Source organism: Cydia pomonella, unplaced genomic scaffold (assembly GCF_033807575.1).
Source record: "Cydia pomonella isolate Wapato2018A unplaced genomic scaffold, ilCydPomo1 PGA_scaffold_167, whole genome shotgun sequence".
Lineage (NCBI taxonomy): Eukaryota > Metazoa > Arthropoda > Insecta > Lepidoptera > Tortricidae > Cydia > Cydia pomonella.
Window position 1 is genome coordinate 302,679 of NW_026907809.1, and position 24,375 is coordinate 327,053.

Here is a 24,375-nt window from a genome sequence, read left to right on the forward strand (position 1 = left end):
TTGGAGTATTTCGGTAGAAAAATATACTTCTATATTTTAATTTAAAAACCATCAAATCTTTTAATTATTTTAATGTGTGTTAGTTGAATTCTAGCACCATTTTTGAGAAAAAAGCAGTATATATGACTTGGCTGGAACGCTTAAAATTAATCCTCAGCCAGCAAGCAGCTAATTCCGAGCCTCGACAATAATGTACTATTCCACGCAGCTAGGTAGAGGCTTGAGCAATAAAATATGTCGTATTATGTTTTCAATTTATGGATTTCTTTTTCCCAGCATTGAGATCAAAATCTGGAGATCTTATCTCCTATCAGGATATTTTAAACAACTGCATTTGAAAATGCTCTACCTACACTGGGATGCAGGATTTAGGTAGAGCACTTACATACATCACAATTCCAACTGTTTTTTGTTTAAAAACTCTCCAGCTAGAGATATCCTCTGCAAAAAGGACTGAGCCGGAGTCAACAGTAGTTCATATTTGTCTACATCTGGATGATCTGGATACCTATTCTCACTGCGGATTCTCTCCAAAATGTGCTGCGGTTCACATTTCGGATTAGATTTCCAATCGCTGTTTAGAAAATCTTGAATTACGGTGGGTAACATCTTAAATGCTTCTTTAGCCTTTGTGCTGCTTGGAGGTTGTAAATTTTCTGCTTCCTGTGGTTGCCCGGGTACTATTATATCATCCACATCAACTTCTCCAGCTGGTTTTATTTTCGTAGACTCATTAACTTCAGTAGTTTGCTCATCAGTCTCCTCGGACTCCTGAGAGATGCTGGTATTATTATTGTGGAAGTTTACAATACGTTCTTTAACAACGTTACGTAAACTAGATTCGTTTTTTACTTTCTCCCTTTCTGTGCCATCCATATTGACATATCCTGTTCTCGTTTCAGTTTTGATTAAAACGTGCCCTTGCTTTATTTTACCATAAATTGATTCTTTGCTCGTCTCGGTAGGGGAGTCAGCTTCCGTTTTTTCACTGTCGTCTGCTTTACTTGGAGCAACGTTGTTTGTAGTAGCATCAATCATGGTCATAAAATGAATGTTGTCTTCATCTTCGAGCATTTGATATATCCTATGAACTTCACTGATGTTGATCCTGGAAACATAAAAAACCAACTTACTGTTGTTAGAGTTGAGTGTGTGTTAGGCCGCGGACTCGACGCCACCGAGCAGCGGGCGGCGAGCGGGGCGAGTGCCCTTGTTCCAGCGCTCGTCACCGCGCTGCTCACTGGCGTCGGGTGCGCGACCTAATTCAGGTCAAAAGGGGATATAATATAAATAATATGAATTAGTAAACGAAGTAAACCCTACCTTTTGGAACCGGCACACGAAAAAAATACCTGGAATACTAGCATCAAACAAAATTTCTTCTTGAAACTGAGAAAAAATAGATTTGAACTATAATAATGGACTAATCACAGCTCGTCAAAATATGAGTCTGTTTTAGGCTACGCAAGAGTCCCAAGACACGATCGATACATTTTAACCACCCAACCCAATATACGATACGATTGGTCGGCCATAAAATCATTCCGTGTGTGTGATGCGCCGTAGAGTTGACACTTAAAAATGTCGAGGCGAATAGTGACATTGGATACATTTTTATAAGGCGATTTCATGAAATAAAGAACAATTTTTATATGATTTTTTAGTGTTAGAAAAGTTTTTAGTTTATTTTTACTTATGTAAATAATGAGAGAGATCTAAAATAAAACATACCTATATTTAGGACCGGGGGGTCAATCGTGAATTTTTATTTCCGACATTTCGACGCAAGTTTCACTAACAAAATAAATTTGCGATAGACTGAGTTTTAATGTGTTCAAAACGCGAAAGTTATAATGAAACAGTTACATTAAAGTTGACCAATCCGTTTATCGCAGGACTCTTAATGTAATATGAGCAAAATAATTACATTATATCGTTGATTTAATAAGGCACCAGCGCTGTTGGGCTTGTCGGTGTCCTGGTCATCTTGAATGTCCACGAACTCTTGTTTTGTTTAAAGTCACAGAAATATGTCAGACAGAAATGGCAGATTTCTTTTGACCATAGTAAATTCGACTTGAAATAGATATAGACCATAGACATATAGAGATGGGCTGAATATATTGTTTGCCGAATACGAATTATATTGGCAACTAAAGATTAATAGCTTCCTAGGCAATTCTCTAAAAACAAACGGGTCAAAATCAAAAGACAGGGAACTCGCAAACCTATTTTCAACACTCTCCAATGAAAAGATCCTATAGATTCAACATGTCTCATCATGTGTTTTAATGACAACGGGATAACGTAACCTGATGGAAGAGAGTACCTATTGAGAGTATTTTGCAGTGTTATGCATCAAGACAAATCCCCTTTTAACCCCCTTACGGGAAGAATTTTTAAAAACGCTGATTTGTTTTTTCTTGTATTGTGTATAGTGTCTTCTTACGAAGTTTTGAGTCCCTCAATCACAAACATTTCTTCTATTTTAATATTATGATTTTTCTCGGAATTTCAAGTCAGCTTAAAATAAAACTTGAACGTCTTACAAGCGTACAACCCCTTTTTAACGCCCTTATGAATTTAATTGTTCTTCTTATCTCTTGTACAGTTTATAAATGTAACCTAATCAGAAATGTAAACTTTCTGGCTTTTGTAGTTTCTGCTCTGTGTTTATGAATCGACTGACTCAGTCGGGACATAAATTTATGTATATGTTACTGGTAATGTTAGAAGGTTAATTAGACTCCAGTTTACCCTGGTATAACTAGTATCACCCAATTCTTTTGGGTAAAGTCCGAAAATTTAAAGAACATTCATCTGTATTCAGCGTTTACCCGCCGTACACATCTAGGTCTACCCAACACAGGGCTGGGTAATGTTAGGTGTTGCATCATAACTTCTGTCATTACCCTCCCTGCAGTGTTGGGTAGACCTAAATATTATACGTATAAACGCCGAATACAAATTAAAGTTGATTTAATTTTCGGGATTTACCCAAATGGCTTGGGTAATACTAAGGTACACCCAGTTAAGCTTAAGTTTACTTATTAAATTAACCTTTTAACATTACCCGTACGTAACACATATATAGATTAGAACAAAGCAAGCTCAGTTATACAGTAAAATTATGCAAGAAAGAACGCATATTTCCATTTTGTCACGTGAACGACTTCATTCTCCGTCCGAACTTTATTGTAACCTAAATTTACCGGTTATTCGACGAGCGAATCGACGGCCGCTCGGCCTGGTGGTGTGCCGCGTAAACAAAGACACCCAGAAAGGAGAAACCGGTTTTAAAATAATGGTTTTACGAAGGAAACCGAAATTAAAAGGTTTTGCGCCAAGTACATGATAAGAGTTATGTAACTACTAGCAAGCACATCATTTAACCGCACAATAAAGCATATTTGCTTAGTGAGTGACATTATCTCAATAATTCTCACTACGACTGTGCCAACCGCCATTTGCGAACTAAAGACCTCACTAGCTCAACTTTGACATCCCGCCTGCTATGGCTCGACTTGTAGAGTGACTTGACTTGGGGTCATTATGCTGATTCGTCGTCTATTTTTATTAACAATCGCTGTTTGGAAATTCGACTCACCCTTGCCTGGCTTCCTGGCAGCAGTACAGCATGGTGGGGTCGATGGGGTGCGCCTCGGTGTTGAACACGTAGCCGCCGACGTCGACGATGCACTCGCCGCTCGGCGTGTTGATCACGGTGCCGTGCTTGCCCGGGTTGTGGATGAAGTTGTCCGGGTCGAACAGCAGGTATAGGTACTTGGTGGTTTCCGCGAGGAAGAACGACTCCATGCGATCCTCTTTGCGGTGATCGCGGACGTCTTTTATCTGAAAGTGCATTGTGTATTGACACTGAGAAATACTGGTCATTAATACCTTTTCATATAAGTCACCACTACTGCCTTAAAATATACTTAGTTGGAAGTTTAGATGGACACCATTTGTTGTTCACAAGCGATATTCAACACATGGATCAATATATAATAAATTCAATACAATAAATACAAATATAATAAAGATGTAATAGTATTGTATTATTAATTCTACACGCCTAGACTCCTTAACTCAAAAAATCGTTTTAATTTAAGATTAGAAGTTAAAGTTTGTAAAATGCATGTATATTATCACTCTCTAATAGGCCAAGAAAGTTTAAATCACTTAGATATAATTAATCAGTATGGAACATACATCATGCGGGTGAAATCTAGTCACTATAACTGGAGTCAATATGAGATGTCTAAAGATTCTATAAAAACAAAATATTATTGAGGCAGCACAATAATCCCGTGATATCCTATACTCCATCGCTTCAAAGGCCAGAGGATTTAAAGCCGATCTAAGTATACTGGTATAGTTAGTTAGCGCTCACCGTAGCTCACGGCGTCCGGGCACTGTGCTGGGTGCTCCGGAAGTCCAGATGATGGCCTCGCCCATCTGAAGCAGGACCGGGTCCCTCGTCTCCCGGTACCGGTACATGATGAACTCGATGACTTCGGGCCGCAGCGGGTAGGTTTCACGGCTGACGAGTCCGAGTATATGCCGGGTGATTTGATGCTACGAGTATCATAGAGGTATTTAGTGAGCTCTCACCGTAGCGTACCCGCACGGGGTCTTGGCGCTGTGCTGGATGCTCCGGATGATGTCCTCGCCCATCTGCAACAGTATTGGGTCTCGGGTCTCCCGGTACAGGTACATGATGGACTCAATGAGCTCGGGCCGCAGCGGGTAGCTCTCGCGGCTGGAGGACGCCGAGCCGGTGCCGAGGTTGTACACTTCGGGCGTGAAGCCGTACTGACGCCACACGCTGTGGTAGTTGTGGATTATACGCATCGCCGTGTCACTGTCGCCTGTGGGCGTTATGAAGGTAAATATTATAAACACCAAGTAAAATAATACTTTTGGAAATTTCAATACAAAATTGATATCATTCGAACTCAGGACCATTGGCTTCATAGGCAGGGTCACTACCCACTAGGCCAGACCGGTTGTCAAAGTACTCACCGAGTAGCCCGAGCAGGCCGGGCCAGTACGACTCGAGGCTCTGGAACACGGGCAGCGTCACATGCCCGCGCAGCATTGTCGCCCACACGTACCAGTCGTCCTTCTTCAAGTAGCGGTCGATCACCTGCCTCGCCTCCTTGAACATGGACATCAACTCCGGACGCTCGAGGAGGATGGCTCCTGAAAGATCAGTTTTTGTAAAAAAAATCCCCTCTCAAGCAGCCCTGGAATTCGTCTGTTCCATTGGAATTTCAGGTTGATTGTGGCACGGCCACACTCTGTCACTGCACAGTCTGTGCATGTATCTTGGTCTGACTTACTTATTGTACCTGTTCTCTACGGGATAAGGTTCAATTTTGATTGCAGGTGAATCATAAGGCAAACGCGTCTGGATTCTTAACTGATTTTATTGTAACTAAACGAGAGGGTAAAAATGCATAAGTATCTATAGGTACAGCTAGATAGTAAGTATAGTATGAGGACGGAAATCGACAAAACATACCGCCCGCCAAAAACAACAGTTTTTAACTAAACTAAGGAAAATACATAACCTAAAACTTACGTACATAGTTGCTTGAACAATAATATTCAAATGCATCCAAACACTTAGGTATCACAAGCACTAACATCACAACCGTATGTTTTAAGTTCAACACTAATAAACAAAACTAATGATTTCAATGCATTTCACTTGCATAATAACAAATAACTAATTACAATTCAAGCGACGCTGGCGTGAACCAAAGAAACATGATAACTGATAAAGTAGGCTCAATTTCTTTAAGTAAACAACTAACTGCCTGCATCGCGGAGGTAATAATTGCGTGCCCGCGTAGGGTATCTTTTGTTAACATTTTAGTACCTAAGCTTACTTCTAAATACAAAATCTATATTAAATAGGTCAACCATAATAACAAAACTTATTACATAGCATACACTTTAGTGGACTGTATACGTAAATCATTTTGTTTAACCGACTTCATAAAAAGGAGGTTCTATGTTTGTAATACGTATGTATTTTGTTCGCTTTTATGGACGACGTGAAGCATAATATCTTAACAGCTAGATAATCTTTAACAAACAATTCGTTTTTTTTTTTTTTTTACTTAATTTGAATAGGTAAGTAAATAAGGAAAAACTTAATTTCTAAACAAATAAAGGTTTACGAACCTATTTTACCTGTGCATGTAATTACATTTGCATGTAATAAAATTACAATGGTATGCTTAAACGCTGGTTATAAGAAAGTCTGGGATCCGCTCGGTAACCCATTATCAAGAATTAACCCATAGGGGATCCGTCTTATACACGTGACATCTACAAAATGTAATTAATGCATCCTCCTATAAATACATAAATAACATAAATTTAGCAGCTTTTTTATACTTAACGTAAATTACATAGGACAAAGTATTTAGCGCTTCGAATAAATTTTAGGAAAATAGCTTGTCGCTAATCTTTGTGCTTATGTATTGAGTAGGTATTATCAATTACAACTACAGTCGGCCAGCATTATTAGTACCTGAAATTTATTAACATACGAAATAAATTTAACTGCCCACCATAGCTCATTATTTTTCACTACAGACGTTAACTGTGTATTAATCTGCAGTTTTAGGTAACAATATTATTTTAGACAACGGTCTCTTTAGAATGTGATTGCCCTTGCACTGGACCGTTACAACACGTATTAAATTATCAGGCCCTGCGTGCAGTGCCGTGATCTTGCCTAGCAGCCACTTGGCCGGTGGCAAGTCCTGCTCCTTCATAATGACAACATCTCCTATACAGGGTGATTTTACTACATCGTACCACTTGTGTTTTTGCTGAAGTGTGTTTAAATAATCTGACTGCCATTTTTTCCAGAAATCTTGCGTTTGTTTTTGTACGAGTTGCCAGCGAGTTAACAAATGTAAACTTTTATTTACATAACTTCTATCAGGAATGTTAATCAGAGCTTCACCTACAAGAAAGTGTCCTGGCGTGAGGGGGTTAAGTGTGTCCAGAGTATCATCCAGCTGACAGAGTGGCCTTGAATTTAGACACGCTTCAACCTGGCTTAGCTGTGTTGAAAATTCTTCATACGTCAACTTCGTAGCTCCGTTGACTCTCAATAGGTGGCGCTTTGCCGAGCGTACTCCACTTTCCCACAGGCCTCCAAAGTTTGGTGACTTTGGCGGCACAAAGTGCCACGTCGTACCATCATTAGCAAGAAGTTCAGCTATCTCTTTAGGTACGCTATTAGTGCTCTTAGACCATATATCTCTTAGTTCCTTATCAGCACCAATAAAATTGGTCCCATTGTCACTCCATAATTGTGCGCAATGTCCTCTACGTGCGACGAACCTCCTGAACGCCGCGATGAATGCTTGAGCTGTAAGATCAGTTACTGCTTCTAAGTGGATTGCTTTTGTGCACATGCAGACAAACAAGCAGATGTAGCCTTTTGCAGATGTACGACCTCGACCCTTTGACGTTCTCAGATACACTGGCCCAGCAAAATCAACTCCACTGTGGTAAAAGGCGCGATTCTGAGTGACTCTTGAGGTGGGTAACTGACCCATTAGCTGCTGTCTTGTGAGTGCATTGTTTTTTATACACACGATGCATTTACGAGTGAAATCTCTAACTGATGATTTGAGACCTATGACCCAGTACTTACTTCTGACGTAGGTCATCGTCTGCAAGATTGTGCCATGTAAGGTTTTGGTGTGAGCATCCGCTATTATTAACCTTGCAACATGTTGCTTGCTTGGTACGATAATCGGGTGTTTAGCGTCTTCTGACAGATCCGCTTTACTCAACCGTCCTCCAACTCGCAGTAAATCGTGTTCATCTACGTACGGGGTAAGTTTAATTAATGAACTTTTGTTTCTAACCTTTCCTTTCTTTTTCAGGTCTTCAAATTCTTGGCTATATACTAGTTTCTGATAATATCTCACGCAGCAGGTTTCAACTTCATCTAATTCAGCAGCGCTCAAGATATCATGTCTTCTGGTTTTATAATCTAAAAATCTCTTACATTGAGCTATCACTCTTTTCATCCTGACCATCGACGAAAATCTCTCCCAAATAGGTGTGTCTTGTACTGAAGTGTGGAATGATTTCTTGCTTTCTAGATTTGTCGTTGGAATTGTAGTGGCCCTTAACATCTCAGTGTTTGTATCCTTTAACCATCTGGGTCCACTCCACCAAAGTTCATTGTTTGCTAGTTCACTTGCCCTGATACCTCTTGAGGCAAGATCAGCTGGGTTGTCTTCCGACGAAACGTGTCTCCACCTGTCGTTATCTATATGCTGGATAATTTCTGACACTCTGTTGCCAACGAATACTTGCCAGCGGCTGGGTGGGGACTGCAACCATGAAAGCACTACCATCGAGTCCGTCCAAGCGTAGATTTTGTGCATAGGTATGTTCAATAACCTTGAAATTTCATGCAGCAGCTTTGCTAATATCACCGCAGCACAAAGTTCAAGCTTCGGGACCGTCAATTGCTTCAGGGGGGCTACTTTTGTTTTAGAGGCTAACATCGTGACATGAACAACGTCGTGCTCGTCGACAACTCTTGCATACACAACAGCAGCAAGTGCAAGTGTTGAGGCATCAGAGAACCCGTGCAGATATACTTCTTTGCAGTGAGATGACATCTTGATCCATCTTGGAATCTCAACAGTTTGCAGCTCGTGTAATTCGTCTCTGAAGCTCATCCATTCGTCAACCAACTCTGAAGATAACTCATCATCCCAACCACAATGACAAAGCCATAATTTTTGGATTATGATTTTGGCTGTTATTACAACAGGTGAGAGCCATCCAAAAGGATCAAACAAGCTAGCAACATCAGATAAAATCACTCTCTTTGTTACAGGTATCCTGCTTGCTGGTAAGTTTACTGAAACGTGAAAAGTATCATCCTTTCTATCCCAGGTAAGTCCCAGTATTTTTATTATTTTATCTAATTTAATCTCTTTTTTGTCTTTTACAGGTTCCGGAGTCTTCGTGCCATCAACCAAGTCCTTCAGGAGTTCTTCAGAGTTACTAGACCACTTTTGCATCTCGAAACCACCTGCCTTTAATAATGCATTTATTTCTTTACAGGTTGCTTTCATTTCGTCGAGATCTTCATGACCTGTCATAAGGTCATCCATGTAAAAGGAGTTTCTTACTACAGCCGCTCCTCGAGGGTAGCTGTGTTGTTCATCATCAGCCAAACGTTGAAGAGTACGGACAGCCAGATGAGGTGCAGCTGCTGTCCCAAATGTCACCGTAAGTAGCTTGTAACTATCTATCTTCTCAGATGTATTATCCCGCCATACTATGCGTTGTAAATCTGTGTGTTTGTCATGCATTCTTACCTGACGATACATTTTTATAATATCGCCAATAACACAGATTTTATGAGCTCTCCATCTAAATACCAGACTACGAAGATCTGGCTGAATCGTAGGTCCTACCATCATGCTGCTGTTTAAGGAACATCCGTTTGGGCCCTTTGCTGACGCGTCATAAACTATGCGCAGCTTTGATGTTTCCTTATCTTCTCTTATTACAGCACAATGCGCAAGATATACTGCATTACCTTCATCTTCTGCGTCGACCTTCTTCATATGGCCTAACTGTAAGTACTCGTGTATAACTCTGGTGTATTCTGCTTTCAGATGCTCGTTTCGGGCGAACTTTCTTTCCAGCTGCTCTAATCTGATTACTGCCTGATGCTTTGTATTTCCACACGATCTTACAGTGTCTTCAAAAGTTGTCTTTAAAGGAAGCTGTACTATGTACCTCCCTGTCTCGTCCCTCGTTGTTGTTTGCTGATATATTTCCTCGCACTTTTCTTCCTCTTTCGTCCACATGCTCTGCTTCGTGTATAGTTCAGATTCTACCTCCCAAAACCTTTTCAGGTGATTATTATCTTCTTCAATTTGTCTTGTAACATGTAGACTTGTAATGTGCTGTGAAACAGTAAATGATGCATTAGTATCCTTATTACCCCCTGACAAAATCCAGCCCAGGTGTGTTTTTTGAGCAAGAAAATTTCCTGGTCCTTTCATTAAACCTGCTTCTAGGATTTCGCTGTAAACTCTCGCACCAAGAAGAATGTCAATCCTCCCCGGTGAGCCAAAGGTGGGATCAGCTAAATCTAATTCGTCAACTTGTGGCCAATTAAGACTTCTTATTTCCCTAGATGGTAGCTGACGGGTTATAGATTTCAATACATAAGCATCTACATTTATACAATAGGAAATATCGTACCTTGATTGTATGCGTAATGTTACCCTATGTTTGATAGTCGTCTCACACTCCTCAACACCAGAGATCACTCCGCTGATTTTAGTTTTCTTCAAACCCAGCAACTCGACCGCCCTTGCAGTCGCGAAGGACTCCTCTGAACCCTGGTCCACGAGAGCCCGAAGCACGTGTGACTGCCCCGACTCCGCTGTAACATGCACCAGTGCTGTCGTCAACAAGGTGCCTCGACCAGGTTGTAGAACCCGTGATGCGCTCGACGTGTGCGCAACGACGACGGTTTGTATCTTTTCTTTATTGTTGTTATTTGTTTCTCCAGACGTATGCGATTCTCCACTTGCTTGTTTCTCTCGGTGTAATAACGAGTGATGCTTTCTTTTACAAATCTGGCAAGTTGTCTTTTGTTTACATTTAAATACATTGTGGTTCGGTATTAGGCAATTAAAACAGAGATTATTTTTCTGCACGAAACTGTATCTGTCTTCTACTGATTGCTTGGAAAACTGTTTACATTGATAAATATAATGATCTTCATTGCAGAATGTACACTTCACTTCGCTCGTTGCAGTAACATGAAACATCTTTGTTTTCACAGGTTTGTATACTTTACTTGCAGGTTCAACCATCTCCAGAGTACGAAATCTATTTTCCAGGAACGATTTTAATTTTTCAAAACTAGGTAAGTCGTTCGTCTCGTCTCTGCTTATTAACTCTTCCCATTCCTTATGAGTGCTCGAGTCTAATTTTGACACTATGGAGTAGTTAATAATTGCGTCCCAATGATTCGTAGGTAAGCCTAGATGTTTCAGCGCACTCATACATTCCACCGAAGTATCCAACAGTTGCCTTAATGCTGTAGCCGATTCGTGTGTTATCGTTTTTTGTGTAAAGAATTTCTTAAAAACACAGTTTGCTATGTATCTCTTATTGGCATAACGTTTCTTTAGTACTGACCAAGCTTCTTTATAATTTTCAGCGGTTATTGAAAATTGTCGTAATAATGCCTCCGCTTCTCCAGCTAAACTGCTCTTTAGGTAATGTAGCTTTTGAACATCTTGCAAAGATTCATTGTTATGCACTAATGCCATAAATAAATCATGGAAAGACTGCCATTCAGTGTAGTCGCCATTAAACGAAGGAAGCGAAATACGTGGTAATTTTACTTCACCACTATTCGATGTACTAGGTGTAAGTGTTTGTTTAGACTCACTTTTTGTCGGCCCCATACAATCTAACTTAGACATCATTTCGCCTTTGTATGCGTAATACGCTTCTTCAAATTCCTCAAACATGTTGTTGGCGAAATAATTTGTAGCTTGACGCTGTTCCATAGGAATCGACAAAATTAAAATTTCATGTAAGACTTTAAACTCTTTCCAGTACAACTCCAGTGTATCTATTCTTCCCTTCACATAACCAGCCGTCAATCTCTCCTTAGGCGATTTTTTGTAGTTAACGTACGCCTTTTTCACCTTTTCAAGCGTATCGGCTTGAATCACTATATGCTTTTCAATGTTTTCCATTGTAGTATAAGTCTATCACAATCAATAAATTAATAGTCTATCTATATATATATATATATATATAGTGAAAACACAGCAATAAAAGTACGTAACCACTGTAGGAAAGTTCCACTCCTTTGTTAACTTTTTATGTGTAGGGTAAGTGAGCGCCGCACGAAATTGTCCAACAAATTTACCTAAATCACAGCGACTCACTATTGTAATACACGGCACAGTACTGTCTCATTTGTAGTTAAACAACACACAAACGTTATTTCCACGATACACCTTGTCCTTTGTCCGATTATCACACGTAATTAATTTGCAAAACTATTTTTGTAAAAACACCGAATTGTCTTAATCCTTAAAGTTCCTTTGGCTTAATTCACTTTTGTAACATATTTATCCAACTAATTAACCACTTTTCCATATGTATTTAACGTTATTTCACCGAAATTACACTCATTTTCTATTGAACCAATTATTTTTACGTGTCACTGTTCAAGCATCCGGTTCGAAGGACCATGTTCTCTACGGGATAAGTTTCAATTTTGATTGCAGGTGAATCATAAGGCAAACGCGTCTGGATTCTTAACTGATTTTATTGTAACTAAACGAGAGGGTAAAAATGCATAAGTATCTATAGGTACAGCTAGATAGTAAGTATAGTATGAGGACGGAAATCGACAAAACAGTACCTGCTTTACTTATTGTCGTTTCTAAATGCTTTGCTTATGTTAGGTATAACACTAGAGCGTTCGCATTTCCACTATTCACCCGAGCTCTCGCAATCACACCAACGTGATACCATATCCTCGAAGCAGAAATCGGGGTGCCGACACCCGCATAGTTAAATTCACTTTCAGGCAGCCTCTAATCTTGTCGTCGTGATTAGCACAGAGCACAATCGATTACCGTTTGCAGTTGGCCGTTGAGAGCAGGATAATGAGCAGAGAAATGCGCATGACAACGACAGTCAACGGATCAGCTGGACAGTGCTTGTAGTAGGCTGTTGTAGGCTGACTGCAACTACTTTGACCGCGTATTTCGCAGTTAATCAGCCTCTCATCTTGTCGTCATGGTTGCCATCGAGCTAGACCTATCGGTAGCGGGAGAGCGTAGTAGATTGATGCCTTTGATAGATCAAAGCATAGATGCTTTGACCATTGCTCAACTACCTTTAACCAAGTACTCGAAGTAGGAGTCTACGCCGCCGCCGATGCCCGCGTCCTGCGCCGTCCAGCGGCCGCTCATCACGTCCACGTGGTTGCCGACGAGCCCGATCGGTGACCGGTGGTGGTACAACGCCTTCAGAGCGTTGTAAGCCAACTACAACAAACATATTTCCCGTGTATTATTGCAACTTACAAACATAAAAAATCTATACAATTGATTGACAGATTACAATGGTTGCAACTGGAACCCCTTTAAGCGTTTGATACTTTCGCTCAACTTGTTTTTTGCTTAAACAATTATTAATATTAATAAATTGAACAAACTAATTTTGAGGGATCTTTATTGTCTTTAATGCTACTTTTTAAGGGCTAAATAAGAAATTGATCAATTTTCTTAGCTATGATTCGGCCCTTTAATTGGATTATAATAACACATGTCTTACCTCTTCATACAATGGATCTCCTGTGAGTCTACTTAATGTCCCAAACTCCACAATGAATGTTCCAACACCGGCGGTGCATGTGACAGTGGTTTCTCCCGGCGGGACTCCTTTCTTCAGGTTCACGGTGCCATATGGCATGCCAGTGGTGGTGTCAAAGGCCACAATCAGCCTCTGAGCTACATCCTCTGCTAGACGTAGCAGAGGGCCGTTGCAGGGCCACCCAGGCTCAAGTTTCATTCCTGTTCTGAATTTCAAATGTAACAAGTCAATTCAAAAGTATGCTAGATGCATCAGTGTATTAAGTACACATTTTGTACATATATTTGAAATTAGGTTCTTCAAAAAATTCTCACAGTCATATTATGTACATAAACAGTGCTGCTAGTCTTTAATCATAATTAAACATAAGGGTTGGCAACTCGCATGGAATATCTCTGATGCTGCTGGCGTCTATAGGCTACGGTGACTGCTTACCATCAGGCGTATAGTTGTTTGCCACTGATGTTGGTATATAAAAAAAATATGCTTCTAAAGGTGCTGTTAGCTTAAGTTAGTTAATTTATTTTTTTAATAAATAAAATATTTTAATATTATTTGCTATTAATACCACAAGGTGAGCCATTTCCTTATTAAAAGAGACTTACTTGTAGGACAATAAATGAGCACTAAGCAGCCCACCAATAATCCTAATATTGGTCTCAAACACCGACACATTAATGTCAGTGTCAAAGTTCTGTTTTTGAAGCAGTATCTCCACCACTCTGTTGAACTCTGTGTAGTTGCCCATGATTGCCAGGGTGTCCAGGGCATCTATAAGGGTCAAGGAGTAGCTACCCCAGGTGTCCACACCATCACATGACAAGGGGCGCAGCTCATCATAAGGATAAGCATACTTCAAGTAACTATCATAAGCATGTTGAAACATCGCCCTTGTCTCTTCTCTGAAACAATAACAAAGTGAAATCCCTTGTTGTTTTATAAGGAAGTAAATTGTTTAGTTTAAATTTAAGTATTGTAAGCAATGGTGTGGTCACTATGAATATTTATTCCCAAAGATTATTATTATTATTATTTAGTTTTAGACAGGCAGCTGATGCTGGTATGTCTAAATAAGAGTTCACTTAGCACAATTTCACTATTTAGATTGTAGTTTGTCAAGATTGTTTTTAAATTGATTCACACTACAAGAGTTCACAACTCATAGTTTGGTTGTTTTCCATATTTTTTTCTTGAGAATATCAGCAGAATATATTCCTAAATACTCCCTATATTTTTTTTGTGTTAATTGTTATACCCCATTTAAACTTGGCCAATAGGAGCAGGACATAAATAAATATGAATGATCAAACATGCTCTTATGCACATGGTGTAAACAGAGGGTCTCTAAGCCCCAGCTGTGGGCCAAATCTGGCCCACAAGGTGTTCTAATCTGTAGTAGAAATGGACCGCGCAATTAATTACGCGCAATAAATTTGGTAAAGGCTTGAGCTTATTAATCAGAACTTTCAAAAGATGTACAAAAGTTTTCTAAAAGACATTGTCTCCACATTCAATCCATGGGTTATGTACAAATCAGGCTTTATTTGAAGACTAAAGTCCTTTTGAGTTGCACTTAAAAAACTCAATAAAGGACTCGACTCGACACCTAAAAGACTCGCAATATTTTTAAGTACAGAATCTCATAATAACTATTGGAGTTCTTTAGACTTTTGAATTTAGACTTAAAAGAATTGAGTTCTTACCAATTCCATGAGCAGGATGGCGTTCACCATATGTCTCTGCTCACTGCCCTACCGTCAATACGCTAATAATAAACGCATACTCCTCTACATATAAATTAGAGAGACAGACATGCATATTTGGTGATCAAATTGCTGGTCAAACTATACAAATATCATGATTTATCAACCAAAACTAAACGGACAATGCGGTCTTAAATAATTTATCTTTAACACTTGGTGATGGCGAATGAAATAGCAATGTGATGAATGTGACGGTCGGCACTTTAGATAACAAACAGCCTTTATGTGTGATGTGATTGTCCCCTTGTATGTTTGCGTCAATAGCATTTAATAAGCCCAAGTTCAGACTATTCAGGGCTTAAGTAAAGTTTTACCTCAATTTCAGAATATCTTCTTTGGTGTATTCTCGTAGCGCCGAACTAGACCTGATGCCATAAAGGCATACCAGGCATATTATTAATATTCTATCACCCATATCCAAGAAAAGTCGATGACAGAGTATGTTCACTTTTTAAACATATCTTTTATGCACATTTTTATTAACAAATCCTAAAATAAAACTTGTAAACACGTCAGCCCACAGCGACCGAAGACCGAATTAAATTGACACTGACATTGACGTTAGTGACAGTTTTCAGTTTTTTTTTTTTTTTTTTTTTTTTTAATGGCTTCGCGCTCCTGGCGCATTCAGCCAGACGAGTAAAACGGGGAAACGGAATTAAGGATTACATTAAAACGGGTAGGACGGAATTTTGGAAAAGGATCAGGAAAAGGTTAATTCAAATAATTTAAAGTTTAATGTTGTGACGTGAAATAAATGAATACAATGATTTAAATATATATGGAGATGAATCATTAATATACAGGAGTGTTGTAATAGATGTGGGAAACGGAACTTTTAAATCTGACAGCTGTCTTAATAATATAGAACGGTCATATAGGTTACAATTACCAGAAAAAAAGATATGATTAAGATCAGCGGGATCAGTTCCACAAATACATGCAGAACTGGCCACACGATTTTGTAGTTTCAGGTGTTCCGGTGTACATACGTGGCCCAATCTCATACGAATCAACATACTAGTTGCAGGCTTTGGCAAAGAGATTTTAGCAAACCAAGGTTTGGCAGGAATTGTTGTTTGTATGCTACGATAATGTAACGCAGCGGCACCCGCACCAGATGCCCATAATTTTGTCCATTCCATTCTTAGATATAATTTAGGCAGTGCCAACAGGTCTTCAGCAACATTCCTAAACGGAAACATGTCCCCAGAACTAATGGCATCTCGAGCTAAGTCATCCACCCTTTCATTGCCTTTAATACCTCTGTGTCCAGGGATCCAGGCAATGGAAACCGAATACCCTTTAAGACGACATTTTAACAGTTGGCTACGGATTTGATAAATAATTGGGTTATTAGATTTAGATTTGAAAGGAAATTTAGCTATTGCCTGAAGTGAACTTAGAGAATCTGAGAAAATAATAGTTTTTTTAAGATGCATTATAATGATGAATTCTATTGCTTTCAGAATTCCAAAGCACTCGCCACTGTACACAGAGGATTCTGGAGGCAACTTTATTTTTTGGTAAATATTAGACTGGGTGTGAAGTACACCAATGCCAACACACCCATTGTCAGACATCTTAGAAGCATCTGTGTATATATGATCAGCAGCTAGGCCATCTGTTCCAATGAATCCCAGGAATTGTTGATTTTGTTCAACATCATTCTTAGAAATGCCGATATTAAGGAGAACTGGAGGATCAAGTATTACAGATTCATATTCATACTGGAAAATGGGAAGTGTTGAAGAGCTAACAGTGGGAGCTGAAATAGATTTCAGTTTTTGAAAACTTTTAATCAAACATGGAGGACTCTTGTGCTTCCAGTAGTTAGAAGTAGTTATTTGAAGCAGGAGGTTAGACAAGATAACCCAGAGTTGATGATTAGAAAATTGGGAGCAGCGGAAAATAAACCTATCACAAAGATATTGGCGTCGTAAATGGAGTGGAGGCTCAGCACACTCAACTTGCATAGCATTGATAGGGCTTGAATTCATGGCACCGCATATCATTCTCAGGGCTTTTGATTGAATACGATCTAATTTTTGGAAGCCTGCTACAAATCCTGGCTCTAACAAAAATGTTCCATAATCTAGAATACTTCTTATCAAGGCATTATACATTAATTTTATGCAAAGAGGATGTGAACCCCACCAAACTCCTGAAACGCATCTAAGGATATTAATATTTTTTTCACATTTAGAAACTATGTAATCACAATGTGGAAGACCTGTTAATTTATTATCTAAAATAACACCTAGGAACTTGGTTTTATCTTTAATGGGAATGGAGCAGTTATTAAATTGCACATTGATTGGAGGAGGAAACAGTTTTCTAGTAAACAAAACTACAACACTTTTAGGAACTGAGAGTTCCAGACCATTTGAATCTAACCATAACTTCAATAAACCCAAAGAACAAGTAATGGATCTACTGGCCTGTTCAATAGAAAGGTTTGGTGAATATAATAATAAATCATCAGCATATTGCAAAATTCTGACAGTGCCATTTAAGGATGACTCTAAATCGGATGTGTAGATATTATATAGCAATGGACTTAATACGGAACCTTGTGGAAGACCTCTCCAAACTAAACGGGAAATCCTATTGTTGTCATCTATAAGAAGGCTAATGGACCTTTCTGATAAAAGATTTATTATAAAATTGCTTAACATTATTGGTACAGCTAATCTATGAAGTTTTGCTTGTAATACTGAGACTAAAACATTATCATAAGCGGCACTTATATCAAGAAAAGCAGCTACTACAGACTCATTTCTAGAAAATGCTAATCTAATTTCTGCAACTAATATACCCAAACTATCATAGGTAGATCTACCTTTTCGGAATCCAAACTGACTATGAGAAAGTAATTGGTTTTTTTCTACAAAATATTCTAATCTGTTTTTAATCAAATGTTCTGCTACTTTAACAAATACTGAAGAAAGGGCAATTGGACGATAAGAAGAAACATCTGTTGCTTGTTTGTTGGGTTTTAATATAGGAATAACTATTTGAGATCTCCAAGAATCCGGGACTGTACCAGATTGGATGACAAAATTTATTATATTCAGATAATAAGAGAGAATACCATCACTAGCATTTGCTAAAAAGGAATATGGGACTCCATCATCCCCAGGTGAAGTATCTCTTAAACTACTTAGTATACCTTTTAACTCTTCTATTTTAAAAGGCCCATTAAATACAGTATAATAGGAAGAGTCAAATGAAAAGGCAGCGGGGTGGAAAACATGTTCTTCGGGGACTGATGCTGGTGCTAATTTGTCCATGAACTGATTAGCAAGGTTAGGAGGAAGTGTCTGTCTAGATGGCTCATTGAAAGCATGTCTGAATCTTTTAATATTATTCCATACTATGGATGGTTTCACGTTAGGACTAAGAGATGAACAAAATCGTCTCCAGCCTTCGAACTTTTTTTTGCGCAGTAATTTTTTAGTCTCACGAGCAACTTGTATATATATCTCGAAATTTTCATTTGTCATCGAATGACGATAACTTCTCTCTGCCTCCTTGCGGTTTCTGATTGCTTGAGAACAATCATCATCCCACCAAGGAGGAGAAGGTATTTTACCTGATACACTGTTTTTTACAGGGAAAATTTCATCAGCTGCTTCGGTAATCGTCTGGGCTAAGGCAACTGAGCAGCTAACTACACTACTAGCATCTATAGTGGGCAAACACAACAATTTCTCCTCTACGCGGCTTTTGAAAAGTTTCCAATCAACATTACTTAAATTATACTTAAGCCTAGGGCTAGGTTTTGGAGATGGAGGAATGGAAGATGGAAATGTAATAATAATAGGGTAGTGATCACTCCCATATGTTGAATCTAAGGTATGCCAAGAGAGAGAGGATGCAAGATCGACCGAACAAATAGATAAATCAATAGCGCTAATTGACTCTGTTGGCGCTGTTCGGCGGGTTGGAGAGCCAGTGTTTAAAACACAAAGGTTGTGTTTGTCTAAGATATGTATGAGACGATCTCCATTATAATTAGATGATGAACAACCCCAAAACTGGTGATGCGAGTTAAAGTCTCCTAAAATTAACACGGGCCTAGGGAGAGAAGAAATTATTTGTTCAAGCTCATCAAAAATGGATGATGATGGATGAGGTATATATACAGAAATGATACAGATGTTATTTACAATGGCAGCAACAATTGAAAAATCATCGCTATGGGATGGAAGATTATAAGGTGAAAATGAAATGGAATTCCTGACGAGTAGAGCTACACCGCCCCATCCGCCAGGACGGTCCTCTCTGAGACATGAATATCCAGTAGCTCTAAGAAGAGCTCCAGGCTTTAGCCATGTCTCAGAGAGGGCAAAAACAAAAGGTTGAAATTTGTTTAATAAATGTATTAGATCTTGCTTTTTATTTATTATGCTTCTGCAATTCCACTGAATAATTGTGGCCATTATTTTTAATAGTTGTAACAAGTACATCAAGCATGGGGGCAACGTGGGACGGTAGTTTTACATTGGGCTGAGATAAATGATTAATTAGGGCTTGAATTTCGTCAGCTACTGATGTATTCTCTTTGCGAGAATCTTGCTGTAGTGCACAGCCATTTGGAGGAGATGGAATGGTATACTCATTAACTAGCGCATTATGAGCTGCTACATCATACCCTGTCATGGTCTTTCTTACTGGACGTGGCTTCAAAAAAGTTGTTTTTTTGTAACTATGGGACTGCATGGTTGTGCTCGGGGCTGAATTATGGACTCTGTGATGTAAATTTGGCTGGGACTGTAACTGTGGTTGTGTCAGAAGGACATCGGCGAATGATTTAGAAACTGCAGGATGTAGTTTGACAGCTTCGCCGTAGGAAATACAATTATTGGCCATAGTTATTTTAATATCCTTCTGTCTCTTATGCTCCGGGCAAGCCCTGTTCGTGGCGAAATGAAAACCATTGCATAAGCAGCAAATGGCATCTTCTTCCTCCACTGAACAGGTATGACCGGAATGCATTTGACCACACTTAAAACACTTTGGTTTTGATCTGCAATTAGTTTTGGTGTGTCCGAATTTAGTGCAATTATAACACTGAATTGTGGGGAAAATATACAATTCAACAGTCAGTGAGTTGTAGCACGAAAATACCCGTTTTGGTAAAACTTGGCCATCAAAAGTTAAAACAACTGTTTCAGAGGGTTGCCACGAAACAGAACCATTAACCGTAACTCTATGGTTTAAGCGCCGCACTTTAAGAACATTTCCACACCCAATGGGCACGGAAATGTTTGACAAAATTTCTTCATCCGACCACTGTGCAGGAATGCCGCGAACCAAACCCATACGGGTCACAGAAAAAGACGGTATGTATGCAGTAAGATTCTCTAACTCGAGACACGGGTCAGTTACAAATAAATTTGCATCTAAATAATTTGAGAATGACATTGCTATGCGAGTTCTGCCAATGCGCTTAACACTTCCGTTAATAATGTTTCTGAAGGCCTTTTTGACGAGGAATTTCCCAAAAGATACCGGGTGCAGAGATGAGCTTGCTTCAGTCTGTTTGAGTTGGACGTGAACCATAAAGGGTGCAACATCTGAATTTGAAAATAAGTTCCTACCAACCTTGGTGCTAATAGCGCTATTGTTTATATTTGTATTTAAATTGTCAGAGGGGATTATGGTAGGCTGCGTGCTAGAACTCGAAAGAGCTTGGGAGTTTTGTATGTTTTCCTGGCAATCGCACGAATATTCCCCGCCATTATTTTTCCTTCTTTTTTTATTGCAATTTTTGCATCTTTTTTGTACTTTATTTCTTTTACGTTCACTCCTGCTACCCACAGAAGTGTCAGTATCCATTGCCGAATCAACGGTCACATTACATCCGACCTGGAGGTTTCCACCTCCAGGATCAGGAGGATCGTCGTCCCCCATAGAAAATTTACTAGAAAAAACTTACCAACTATGAAGAAATCCACTAATTATATATACAAATAAAAGAATATATACAAAATATGTGAAAAATTATATACAAATTGCCGATTTCCTGATATTACAATAAAAATAATGTACGAGAAACAAAAAACTAGACCGCCGCGTTTCACGTTTCCCGCGCTTTTTTTTCCAGTTTTCAGTTTGAAGTAGTTTTAGTTGAGTTGACTAAAGGTGCGTACACACCAAGCCGTCGAACGCAAACGTATTTCGCCGGCCTTTGTTGGAGTTTTAGGCACCGATATGTAAAAAAAAAAATGTTAAGTTATTGGATATGTGAATGGAAGGAACATTAAGATGAAAGTTTTTAAAAACAAGTTAAAAAGTTGCAACACGCAAAACCTACTAAGTTTTTTATAAAGACCAAGACAACTTTTCGGTGGATTTTGAAATCCACCTAATCATTCGTGTGCCGAACCGAATCCGCTGCGTGGCTTTTACAAAAACAAATCGTCGTTACTCCACCCTTTGTGTTTTTGTTTCTTTATGTTTGTTAGTTTAAATCTAATATTTTTTATATAAAGTCACTACACTCTGTCACTTCAATAGCTTCAACTGAGCTTTCGTTTATTGACCGGGTCCATTTCTTCAATCTTTAGTTTAGTTCACTTAGAACATAAAATATGTTGTTTTGTTTTTTATAATCGTATGTCTGAAATTGTATGCTAAAATATATCAACACACTAATATATTTTGGTCCAGGTTTTAAAGCATTTAAAACATTTTACTTAGACACGTAACATCTATTAAGTTGTAAGCGATCATAGGCTATGGTGTTGGCTTACTATCGTGCTAGCATTATGTTTTTTTACATTAATAATGTATATAATTACAGCAATTAATTAATTAGTACCTGGGTGACCGAGCTTTGCTCGGTTATAACTATTTATTGTAATATGATGGTGTATAGGTGATAATCTACATAAACTTAAAAAGTAAAATGTGAACTGACAATTATTATTATTTACAATCGATTTTAACCTTACAGCACTTGTCACAGAGTAACGCCATCTATTGTCAATTTCTCTTATTACATAGGTCATTTTTTTACTAAATTAAACTTGTCTAAAACAATAAAAATTAAAATATATATATATAAACTTGAACATATAAAAAAAACAAAAGTTAGTAATCACCGGGCGAGATTCGAACCCGTAACACTCGTTTAGCAGTCCGCGTCTTAACCCGCTGGACCACACGGACAGTGGCCGGCAACACGAAATTAGCGACCATATTCTGCGTCGAAAGAAAAACGCATGAAAACTCGAAAACACGCGTTTTCCCAAACATAAGACTAATCTAGATAGATTTTATACCCCCAAAAACCCCCATATACCAAATTTCAGCGAAATCTTTAGAGCAGTTTCCGAGATCACAGAAATATATATATAAATATATATACAAGAATTGCTCGTTTAAAGGTATAAGATACAGTCCGCGCCACTTGAATAGCCTCACCCCATATTTTTATATTTTTTTATTCTTATATGCAAATAATGTAACATATTTTAATTACATAACGCAGTATCTATTACAAACCGACACAAGCCTGCATACGACGCACCGCGCACGGTAACGAGTACGTCATCTACCCGCTCCACATGAATAGCCTCAGTCCATTTAAACAGTAGTGGCATTTCTTTGTTTTAATTTCTAGGGATCATTTCATTGCACCAACGTTGCGTATTACATATATATTGTTTGTGTAGTGATATTACAATTATTTTTTAACTTGAGCCGTGGCTTTAAATTATCTGACCTAGAAATAGAAAAAAGTAAAAATTTATTTGAATTAAAAAGTAAATAATCTCGAAATTGCGATTATAATTGGTCGTAGCCCTAAAAGTATTAATAGCTATGTCAAAAATAAAGAAAATTATGGAAAAAATTATAAAAGCAGAACAAAATTTGCAACTTTGTCACGTGAATCCCGTCTTGTTTTGCGTATAGCATCGAAGACAGTACGACAAATTACGAATGGCGTAAACACACGGACTTATTAGATAATATCTCCATGCGTAAACACCAGGCTTCACTGACTACGGTGCGATGGATAATAAATTCATCATCATCATACCTTACACAGAGAAAAATGAGAAGTAAACCTCTTTTGCGTTATTATCATCAAAAGTTCCGATCATTATTTGCCAGAACCAGAATACATATGTCCTGGATAAATCAGTGGTATAATGTTGTTTTCAGTGACGAGAAAAAGTTTAATTTAGATGGGCCAGATGGGTATTCATATTATTTTCACGATTTGAAAAAAATATAAAAAAAATTATCACGTCGTCATTCAGGAGGTGGTTCAGTTATGGTGTGGGTGCAATTTCTTATCACGGTATCATTAATATTTCTATAATTAAGGGACACCAATCTTCTAAAATGTATGTAAACCTACTGGAAGGGAAGATAAAACACATTCGTAAAGTTCTTAAAAAAATAAGTGAATATTTCAACAAGAAAATGTCCTTTCAAATGTCCAACAAGAGATGTGTCACATAAAACAAAAACTTGGTTTCAACAAAATAAAATTCAACTTTAAGATTGGTCATCGAAAATGTTTAGGGCTATATAGCTCGCCAATGGTTTGTCCGTGGACGCAGTTTTAATAGCAGCGTAGATCTCATACAAGAAATACATAATGTTTGGAATAATTTGGACCGTAATTAGATTCAAAAATTATATAAATCAATTCATAATCGAATTTTTGACGTGATTAAGAATAATGGAATGTACACAAAATATTAAACGTTAATTAAACCATATTTTTCTTTTGGATTTTATTTTACTGTGGCTATTAAGTGACTCACCCTATTTTCATACTTAAGTGTATAATTTTCATTAATTATTATTAAACGTCTAGATTTTGTAATAAAACACTGTAGTAATCGACTATTAAATTTTATTTACGAAATCAAACCGGCATTTGTTTTTAAGGACCTTGATTTAAAAATAAATTTGTGGGTGAGGCTATTTAAGTGGTGGCGCGGACTGTACTATTGGGTAGTCATCAGGCAAATAACAAATATTTTGTAACTTATGACATGCATTAAAAGTAGGAATTTTACAACTTACATAACACTCATTATATTCTCAGCTATTTAATCAATATATATATATATATATATATAGTTTTGAATGATTATAGCTGTTTCAAAAGTTTACTAAAAAACAACAAAATTACAACATAATATGATTGGAT

General features: G+C 38.2%; 1 protein-coding gene across 1 annotated transcript; it reads right to left on the minus strand.

Moving 5' to 3' along the window:
* Positions 1 to 286: 286 nt before the first annotated feature.
* LOC133533461 (ER degradation-enhancing alpha-mannosidase-like protein 2) lies at positions 287 to 15,745 on the minus strand. Its single transcript, XM_061872447.1, has 8 exons — positions 15,509 to 15,745; positions 14,037 to 14,333; positions 13,393 to 13,636; positions 12,953 to 13,103; positions 5,026 to 5,205; positions 4,615 to 4,871; positions 3,608 to 3,852; positions 287 to 1,108 (listed from the first exon to the last, which is right to left on the minus strand). Exons 1-8 carry the CDS (start codon positions 15,607 to 15,609, stop codon positions 391 to 393), a joined length of 2,193 nt encoding a protein of 730 aa, XP_061728431.1. The 5' UTR covers positions 15,610 to 15,745; the 3' UTR covers positions 287 to 390.
* Positions 15,746 to 24,375: the final 8,630 nt, after the last annotated feature.

Bases quoted from the DNA above. Each gene is read 5' to 3' on its own strand.
- LOC133533461 (XM_061872447.1), bottom strand. From the start codon at position 15,609: ATGGGTGATAGAATATTAATAATATGCCTGGTATGCCTTTATGGCATC. The intron at 13,104-13,392 runs GTAAGACATGTG...TGTTTGTTGTAG, and splicing joins GAGATCCATTGTATGAAGAG to TTGGCTTACAACGCTCTGAA. The intron at 1,109-3,607 runs GTGAGTCGAATT...TTATGTTTCCAG, and splicing joins TGCCAGGAAGCCAGGCAAGG to GATCAACATCAGTGAAGTTC.